The sequence below is a fragment of the Vanellus vanellus genome (assembly GCF_965231255.1).
Source record: "Vanellus vanellus genome assembly, chromosome: 33".
NCBI lineage: Eukaryota > Metazoa > Chordata > Aves > Charadriiformes > Charadriidae > Vanellus > Vanellus vanellus.
The window spans coordinates 171,994-181,956 of record NC_138938.1 but is presented as its reverse complement, the minus strand read 5'-3'; the positions used below and the strand labels follow the sequence as shown (position 1 = coordinate 181,956).

General features: G+C 52.7%; 1 protein-coding gene across 1 annotated transcript in view; it reads left to right on the top strand.

The window, feature by feature from the left end:
- POLA2 (DNA polymerase alpha 2, accessory subunit) overlaps positions 1 to 9,963 on the top strand; it is a 16,217-nt gene extending 6,254 nt beyond the window's left edge. Inside the window, exons 11-16 of the mRNA XM_082496918.1 lie at positions 2,886 to 2,898; positions 3,478 to 3,586; positions 7,079 to 7,185; positions 7,321 to 7,380; positions 7,763 to 7,889; positions 9,147 to 9,963. Coding sequence (XP_082353044.1) covers positions 2,886 to 2,898; positions 3,478 to 3,586; positions 7,079 to 7,185; positions 7,321 to 7,380; positions 7,763 to 7,889; positions 9,147 to 9,293 — 563 coding nt within the window. The 3' untranslated portion in view covers positions 9,294 to 9,963. The remainder of the gene's footprint in view (positions 1 to 2,885; positions 2,899 to 3,477; positions 3,587 to 7,078; positions 7,186 to 7,320; positions 7,381 to 7,762; positions 7,890 to 9,146) is intronic.

Genomic DNA, 9,963 nt, shown 5'->3' with positions numbered 1-9,963 from the left:
CTTGTCCCATAATCGCTGTTTTTCCATCATTTTTCCAAGTCCCGGCTCATCTTGTCCCATAATCGCCTGTTTTTCCCTCGTTTTTCCAAGTGTCGGCTCATCTTGTCCCATAATCGCCTGTTTTTCCCATCGTTTTTTCCAACAGTCCCGGCTCATCTTGTCCCATAATCGCCTGTTTTTCCCATCGTTTTTCCGACAGTCCCGGCTCATCTTGTCCCATAATCGCCTGTTTTTCCCATCGTTTTTCCGACAGTCCCGGCTCATCTTGTCCCATAATCGCCTGTTTTTCCCATCGTTTTTCCGACAGTGTCGGCTCATCTTGTCCCATAATCGCCTGTTTTTCCCTCGTTTTTCCGACAGTGTCGGCTCATCTTGTCCCATAATCGCCTGTTTTTCCCTCGTTTTTCCAAGTGTCGGCTCATCTTGTCCCATAATCGCCTGTTTTTCCCATCGTTTTTCCGACAGTCCCGGCTCATCTTGTCCCATAATCGCCTGTTTTTCCCTCGTTTTTCCGACAGTCTCGGCTCATCGTGTCCCATAATCGCCTGTTTTTCCCATCGTTTTTCCGACAGTCCCGGCTCATCTTGTCCCATAATCGCCTGTTTTTCCCATCGTTTTCCGACAGTCCCGGCTCATCTTGTCCCATAATCGCCTGTTTTTCCCATCGTTTTTCCGACAGTCCCGGCTCATCTTGTCCCATAATCGCCTGTTTTTCCCGTTTTCCCCTCTTTTTCCGACAGTGTCGGTTCATCTTGTCCCATAATCGCCTGTTTTTCCATCATTTTCCAAGTGTCGGCTCATCTTGTCCCATAATCGCCTGTTTTTCCCTCGTTTTTCCGACAGTCCTGGCTCATCTTGTCCCATAATCGCCTGCTTTTCCCATCGTTTTTCCGACAGTCTCGGCTCATCTTGTCCCATAATCGCCTGCTTTTCCCATCGTTTTTCCGACAGTCTCGGCTCATCTTGTCCCATAATCGCCTGCTTTTCCCATCGTTTTTCCGACAGTCTCGGCTCATCTTGTCCCATAATCGCCTGCTTTTCCCATCGTTTTTCCGACAGTCTCGGCTCATCTTGTCCCATAATCGCCTGCTTTTCCCATCGTTTTTCCGACAGTCCCGGCTCATCTTGTCCCATAATCGCCTGCTTTTCCCATCGTTTTTCCGACAGTCTCGGCTCATCTTGTCCCATAATCGCCTGTTTTTCCATCATTTTTCCAAGTGTCGGCTCATCTTGTCCCATAATCGCCGTTTTTCCATCATTTTTCCAAGTGTCGGCTCATCTTGTCCCATAATCGCCTGTTTTTCCCTCGTTTTTCCAAGTGTTGGCTCATCTTGTCCCATAATCGCCTGTTTTTCCCTCGTTTTTCCGACAGTGTCGGCTCATCTTGTCCCATAATCGCCTGTTTTTCCCATCGTTTTTCCGACAGTCCCGGCTCATCTTGTCCCATAATCGCCTGTTTTTCCCATCGTTTTTCCGACAGTCCCGGCTCATCTTGTCCCATAATCGCCTGTTTTTCCCATCGTTTTTCCGACAGTCCCGGCTCATCTTGTCCCATAATCGCCTGTTTTTCCCATCGTTTTTCCGACAGTCCCGGCTCATCTTGTCCCATAATCGCCTGTTTTTCCCATCGTTTTTCCGACAGTCCCGGCTCATCTTGTCCCATAATCGCCTGTTTTTCCCATCGTTTTCCGACAGTCCCGGCTCATCTTGTCCCATAATCGCCTGTTTTTCCCATCGTTTTTCCGACAGTCCCGGCTCATCTTGTCCATAATCGCCTGTTTTTCCCTCGTTTTTCCGACAGTCCCGGCTCATCTTGTCCCATAATCGCCTGTTTTCCCATCGTTTTTCCAACAGTCCCGGCTCATCTTGTCCCATAATCGCCTGTTTTTCCCGTTTTCCCCTCTTTTTCCGACAGTGTCGGCTCATCTTGTCCCATAATCGCCTGTTTTTCCCATCATTTTTCCGACAGTCCCGGCTCATCTTGTCCCATAATCGCCTGTTTTTCCCATCGTTTTTCCGATAGTCCCGGCTCATCTTGTCCCATAATCGCCTGTTTTTCGCGTTTTCCCCTCTTTTTCCGACAGTGTCGGCTCATCTTGTCCCATAATCGCCTGTTTTTTCCATCATTTTTCCAAGTGTCGGCTCATCTTGTCCCATAATCGCCTGCTTTTCCCATCGTTTTCCGACAGTCTCGGCTATCTTGTCCCATAATCGCCTGTTTTTCCATCATTTTTCCAAGTGTCGGCTCATCTTGTCCCATAATCGCCGTTTTTTCCATCATTTTTCCAAGTGTCGGCTCATCTTTGTCCCATAATCGCCTGTTTTTCCCTCGTTTTTCCGACTGTCGGCTCATCTTGTCCCATAATCGCCTGTTTTTCCCATCGTTTTTCCGACAGTCCCGGCTCATCTTGTCCCATAATCGCCTGTTTTTCCCTCGTTTTTCCGACAGTCCCGCTCATCTTGTCCCATAATCGCCTGTTTTTCCCATCGTTTTTCCGACAGTCCCGGCCCATCTTGTCCCATAATCGCCCGTTTTTCCCTCGTTTTTCCGACTGTCGGCTCATCTTGTCCCATAATCGCCTGTTTTTCCCATCGTTTTTCCGACAGTGTCGGCTCATCTTGTCCCATAATCGCCTGCTTTTCCCATCGTTTTTCCGACAGTGTCGGCTCATCTTGGTCCCATAATCGCCTGTTTTTCCCATCGTTTTTCCGACAGTCCTGGCTCATCTTTGTCCCATAATCGCCTGTTTTTCCCATCGTTTTTCCGACAGTCCCGGCTCATCTTGTCCATAATTGCCTGTTTTTCCCATCGTTTTTCCGACAGTCCCGGCTCATCTTGTCCCATAATCGCCTGTTTTTCCCGTTTTCCCCTCTTTTTCCGACAGTGTCGGCTCATCTGTCCCATAATCGCCTGTTTTTCCCTCGTTTTTCCGACAGTGTCGGCTCATCTTGTCCCATAATCGCCTGCTTTTCCCATCGTTTTTCCGACAGTGTCGGCTCATCTTGTCCCATAATCGCCTGTTTTTCCCATCGTTTTTTCCAAGTGTCGGCTCATCTTGTCCCATAATCGCCGTTTTTCCCATCGTTTTTCCGACAGTCCTGGCTCATCTTGTCCCATAATCGCCTGTTTTTCCCATCGGTTTTTCCGACAGTCCCGGCTCATCTTGTCCCATAATTGCCTGTTTTTCCCATCGTTTTTCCGACAGTCCTGGCTCATCTTTGTCCCATAATCGCCTGTTTTTCCCATCGTTTTTTCCGACAGTCCCGGCTCATCTTGTCCCATAATCGCCTGTTTTTCCCATCGTTTTTCCGACAGTCCCGGCTCATCTTGTCCCATAATCGCCTGTTTTTCCCATCGTTTTTCCGACAGTCCCGGCTCATCTTGTCCCATAATCGCCTGTTTTTCCCATCGTTTTTCCGACAGTCCCGGCTCATCTTTGTCCCGTAACCGCCTCTTTTTCCCCCGTTTTCCGACAGCGCCGGCTCTCGGCTCGTCTTCGTGCCGTCGCCGCGGGACGTCCACCACGACTCCGTCTATCCGCAGCCGCCGTTCCTCTACCCCGACCTGCCCAAAGACGACAAACCCGTAATTATTCACCGATTCCGCTTTTTACCCCCCCAAAAAAAGCCAAAAAATGCAAAATTTCATAAAATGTGCTGAGGTTTGAGCTGAAATCCTCTTTTTTTTTTTTTTTTTTTTTGTTCTTTTTCCCGACATTTTTTGCATCCGGCAGCAATTCCTTGCCCCAAATCCCCCTTTTTGGGAGCAAATCCTGCCAATTCCTGGAGGAAAAGGGATTTTAACTCTTTTTTTGGGTTAAAATTCCCTGATTTTACTCTGTTTTTTTTGTCCCTGGGGAACAGCTTCTCACGCTCCTGGCAGATATCGGAGTGTGATTCTGACCGGTTTAGGGCAGTTTTGGGGCGGTTTAGGGCAAATTTGGGGTATTTGAGGAAATCCCAGTGTGACTGCAGCATTTTGGGGCAGGTTTGGGGCATTTTGGGGCGGGTTTGGCACTGGTTTGGGCCATTTTGGGGCAGGTTTGGGGTATTTGAGGAAATCCCAGTGTGACTGCAGCATTTTGGGGCGGGTTTGGGGCATTTTGGGGCGGGTTTGGGGCATTTTGGGGCAGGTTTGGGGCATTTTGGGGCAGGTTTGGGGTATTTGAGGAAAACCCAGCATGACTGCAGCAATTTGGGTCGGGTTTGGTGCATTTTGGGGCAGGTTTGGGCCAGTTTGGGGCATTTTGGGGCAGGTTTGGGCCAGTTTGGGGTAGATTTGGGCGGGTTTGGGGCAGGTTTGGGGCCGGTTTGGGCCATTTTGGGGCCGGTTTGGGCCATTTTGGGGCCGGTTTGGGGTATTTGAAGAAAACCCAGCGTGACTGCAGTATTTTGGGGCGGGTTTGGGGCAGGTTTGGGCCATTTTGGGGCAGGTTTGGTGCTGGTTTGGGCCATTTTGGGGCAGGTTTGGGGTATTTGAAGAAAACCCAGTGTGACTGCAGCATTTTGGGGTGGGTTTGGGGCAGGTTTGGGCCATTTTGGGGCAGGTTTGGGGTATTTGAAGAAAACCCAGTGTGACTGCAGCATTTTGGGGCGGGTTTGGGCCATTTTGGGGCCGGTTTGGGCCATTTTGGGGCGGGTTTGGGGTATTTGAAGAAAACCCAGTGTGACTGCAGTATTTTGGGGCGGTTTTGGGGCAGGTTTGGGCCATTTTGGGGCGGGTTTGGGGCAGGTTTGGGCCATTTTGGGGCGGGTTTGGGGTATTTGAAGAAAACCCAGTGTGACTGCAGCATTTTGGGGCGGGTTTGGGCCATTTTGGGGCGGGTTTGGGCCATTTTGGGGCGGGTTTGGGGTATTTGAAGAAAACCCAGTGTGACTGCAGCATTTTGGGGCGGGTTTGGGGCATTTTGGGGCGGGTTTGGCACCGGTTTGGGCCATTTTGGGGCAGGTTTGGGGTATTTGAAGAAAACCCAGTGTGACTGCAGCATTTTGGGGCGGCTTTGGGCCATCTTGGGGCGGCTTTGGGCCATCTTGGGGCGGCTTTGGGCCATCTTGGGGCGGCTTTGGGGTATTTGAAGAAAACCCAGTGTGACTGCAGTATTTTGGGGCGGGTTTGGGGCAGGTTTGGGCCATTTTGGGGCAGGTTTGGTGCTGGTTTGGGCCATTTTGGGGCAGGTTTGGGTTATTTGAAGAAAACCCAGTGTGACTGCAGCATTTTGGGGTGGGTTTGGGGCGGGTTTGGGCCATTTAGGGGCAGGTTTGGGGCGGGTTTGGGCCATTTAGGGGCAGGTTTGGGGCGGGTTTGGGCCATTTTGGGGCAGGTTTGGGGTATTTGAAGAAAACCCAGTGTGACTGCAGCATTTTGGGGCGGCTTTGGGCCATCTTGGGGCGGCTTTGGGCCATCTTGGGGCGGCTTTGGGGTATTTGAAGAAAACCCAGTGTGACTGCAGTATTCTGGGGTGGGTTTGGGGCAGGTTTGGGCCATTTTGGGGCAGGTTTGGTGCTGGTTTGGGCCATTTTGGGGCAGGTTTGGGGTATTTGAAGAAAACCCAGTGTGACTGCAGCATTTTGGGGTGGGTTTGGGGCGGGTTTGGGCCATTTAGGGGCAGGTTTGGGGCGGGTTTGGGCCATTTTGGGGCAGGTTTGGGGTATTTGAAGAAAACCCAGTGTGACTGCAGTATTCTGGGGCGGGTTTGGGGCAGGTTTGGGCCATTTTGGGGCAGGTTTGGGGTATTTGAAGAAAACCCAGTGTGACTGCAGCATTTTGGGGCGGGTTTGGGCCATTTTGGGGCGGGTTTGGGCCATTTTGGGGCCGGTTTGGGCCATTTTGGGGCGGGTTTGGGGTATTTGAAGAAAACCCAGTGTGACTGCAGTATTTTGGGGCGGGTTTGGGGCAGGTTTGGGCCATTTTGGGGCTGGTTTGGGGCAGGTTTGGGCCATTTTGGGGCAGGTTTGGGGTATTTGAAGAAAACCCAGTGTGACTGCAGCATTTTGGGGCGGGTTTGGGCCATTTTGGGGCGGGTTTGGGCCATTTTGGGGCGGGTTTGGGCCATTTTGGGGCAGGTTTGGGCCATTTTGGGGCGGGTTTGGGCCATTTGAAGAAAACCCAGTGTGACTGCAGTATTTTGGGGCGGGTTTGGGGCAGGTTTGGGCCATTTTGGGGCAGGTTTGGTGCTGGTTTGGGCCATTTTGGGGCAGGTTTGGGGTATTTGAAGAAAACCCAGTGTGACTGCAGCATTTTGGGGCGGGTTTGGGGCAGGTTTGGGCCATTTTGGGGCAGGTTTGGGGTATTTGAAGAAAACCCAGTGTGACTGCAGCATTTTGGGGAGGGTTTGGGCCATTTTGGGGCCGGTTTGGGCCATTTTGGGGCGGGTTTGGGGTATTTGAAGAAAACCCAGTGTGACTGCAGTATTTTGGGGCGGTTTTGGGGCAGGTTTGGGCCATTTTGGGGCGGTTTTGGGGCAGGTTTGGGCCATTTTGGGGCGGGTTTGGGGCAGGTTTGGGCCATTTTGGGGCGGGTTTGGGGTATTTGAAGAAAACCCAGTGTGACTGCAGCATTTTGGGGCGGGTTTGGGCCATTTTGGGGCGGGTTTGGGCCATTTTGGGGCCGGTTTGGGGTATTTGAAGAAAACCCAGTGTGACTGCAGCATTTTGGGGCGGGTTTGGGCCATTTTGGGGCAGGTTTGGGCCATTTTGGGGCGGGTTTGGGGTATTTGAAGAAAACCCAGTGTGACTGCAGCATTTTGGGGCGGGTTTGGGGCAGGTTTGGGCCATTTTGGGGCAGGTTTGGTGTTGGTTTGGGCCATTTTGGGGCGGGTTTGGGGTATTTGAAGAAAACCCAGTGTGACTGCAGCATTTTGGGGCGGCTTTGGGCCATTTTGGGGCGGGTTTGGGCCATTTTGGGGCGGGTTTGGGCCATTTTGGGGCGGGTTTGGGCCATTTTGGGGCCGGTTTGGGCCAGTTTAGGAAACCTGAGCACATTTGGGGCCCTTTAGGGCGCTTTGGGGGTGTTTTAGGGTCGTGGCAAAGCCGCGGATCACCCTTTTTTTCCCTCCCCCCTCCCGCTACACCCCACCAGCGCGTCCACTTCGTGTCGGACCCCTGTACCCTCGACATCGACGGCGTCGTCCTCGGCCTCACCTCCACCGACGTCCTCTTCCACATGGGCGCCGAGGAGATCAGCAGGTGGGTGCTGTTGGGGTGTTAATTAGGCCGCCTGCCTAATTAATCAGCACACGCTTTTTTTTATTATTATTATTTTTTTTTTTCCTCCTTTTTCTCCCTTTCCGTAACCGTTTTACAGCTCTTTTTCTCACGCAGCTCATCCGGGATCTCGGACAGGTTCACGCGAATCCTTAAGCACATCCTGACGCAGAGGAGGTGAGGGCAAACGCTCGGTCCGACCCAAAAAAAGCCTTTTTTTCTTTTTTTTTTTTTTTTTTTTTGCGGCGAAACGAGGGAAATCCTGTACTGTTCTCGCCGTCTTCACCTTTACAGTCATTTTTTAACTTAAAAAAACCATCCTTTCAGGGTTTGATAACACTTTAAAAACAGGACTCGGAGGGTTTTAGGGCTGTAAATCCTCCGGCGTGGTGCGCGTCCGGCTGCTCTCCGAGATAGCAGCTACCTGGGGACAGACCGAAAAAGCAGAAATAACTCTTTCTACCCCAAAATTATCTGCCGGTTGTGTCTGAGGGTTGTTGCAACAGGTAAAGGCTGTAGTAATGTGTTGTTTTATTTTAACCCCCCCCTCCCCGGGCAGTTACTACCCGCTGTATCCCCCCTCGGAAGAGCTGAACGTGGATTACGAGAGCTTCTACAGCTACGCCTCGTTACCCGTCACCCCGGACGTCCTCGTCACCCCCTCGGAGCTGCGGTACTTCGTTAAGGTCGGTGATACCGGACGGCGCTGGTCCCAGTACGGACCCCCTGAAAGGGACACCGCCGGTCGCCCGTCTCCATCCGGACACGGATATGCCACAGCCCACCCGTGGAAGCCCCGTCCCACATTGAGAGAGGGGTGTTGGGGGGGGGGCTGCCCCAAAATGCCCCAAACCTGCCCCAAAATGCCCCAAACCCACCCTAAAATGCTGCAGTCAGGCTGTGTTTTCCTCAAATACCCCAAACCTGCCCCAAACCACCCCAAACCTGCCCCAAACCACCCCAAACCTGCCCCAAACCTGCCCCAAACCACCCCAAACCTGCCCCAAACCGCCCCAAACCTGCCCCAAACCGCCCCAAACCTGCCCCAAACCGCCCCAAACCTGCCCCAAACCGCCCCAAACCTGCCCCAAACCGCCCCAAACCTGCCCCAAACCACCCCAAACCTGCCCCAAACCACCCCAAACCTGCCCCAAACCACCCACAATCGTGCTGAGTTTTCCCTAAACGCCCCTAAACCAGTCCTAAAACACCCCAAACCTGCCCCCAACTACCCCAAACCCGCCCCAAAATGTTGCAAGTCAGACTGGGATTTCCTCAAATACCCCAAATCTACCCTAAACCACCCCAAACTTGCCCCTAAACCGCCGCAATCCTGCTGAATTTTCCCTAAACCGGTCCTCAAACCCCACTAAGCCCTCTCTAAAATGCTCAGTTTCCCTTAAACGCCCCCCAAAAATACCACCGCAGCCCCCAAAAATACCACCGCAGCCCCCAAAAATACCACCGCAGCCCTCCAAGAAATACAACCGCAGCCCCCAAAAATACAACCGCAGCCCCCAAGAAACCCCCACAGCCCCCAAAAACCACCGCATCCTCTGAAGAAACACCACCGCAGCCCCCCAAGAAACCACCGCAGCCCCCCAAGAAACCACCGCAGCCCCCCAAGAAACCACCGCAACCACAAAAAAAAACCACCACAGTCCCCAAAGAAACCACCGCAGCCCCAAAAAACCACCGCAGCCCCCAAAAAAACACCAAAGCCGGTCTGGATTTTCCACCGGGAGCATCAGACGCCCCTCCCTGGGGGAGGGAAAAAGGGTGAAACAAAGGGATTTTAACCCAAATTTGACATATTTAGGCAAAACCTGGTTTTCGGCGGAAATAAAGCACCATCTCTTCCCGCAGCCGGCGGGTGACGGGTGTCACCGTGTCCCTGTCGCGGTGTAGCCATGTGGTGACCGGCGTTCCCGTTTTCCCCGCAGGACGTCCTGGGCTGCGTCTGCGTTAATCCCGGTCGGCTGACGAAGGGCCAAGTCGGAGGCACCTACGGCCGACTGTACCTACAGCGGGAAACCGTTGCGGGAGAGCGCAAAAATCCGTGTGGCGCCGCTCAAATCGTGAAAATTTAAATCCGCGGATGAAGATTTATTATCTTTTCACCGTTTCTCGACAATTTGAGTTCTTCGCCGGCAACGAACGGGGTGTTAATTCACCCAAAAAACCGCTCGCGGTTTGTCTCCTCGCCTTCGCCTCACCCCGGTTTCCCGGACACCGTGTCTGCGCTGCGCACCGCCTCCTCCCGCAGCACCCCGAGACGGTGCCATTCCGCTAATTAATCAATTAACGATAAGCACAAGGAGGCAACGAGCGAATTTTGGGCGGGATTTTTACAGGTGGGGTTGACGAATGACCTGGAGTCGCAGCGACGCACGCGCAGGGTGATTTTTTTGGGGGGGGGGGGGGGGGGGATTTGGCGTCGCTCGTTAGCTGCGTCTTCCTCTCCGGCTCGTTAGGGTTAACGAAGATGAGCCTCCAGTTGGATTTACCCGTGGAAAAAGGGGAATGGTGGTGGGGCCGCAATCCTCTGCCGGGGTACTGGTGTCCCCGATTCACCTCCTCGCTGATGTCATTTAGGTCGCGCTTCCTCGTTAACGGGCTTCTTGGAGTTTAATTAGTCCAAAAGCAATTAATTTCCAGGTGCTTGAAGGAGGAAGGGGAGTGGGGGGTGGCACTTGGGTGGAGGATGCCGCGGCTCCTGTCCGGGAAAAATAAAAACCAGCGGCTCATTTTGGTTTGAAA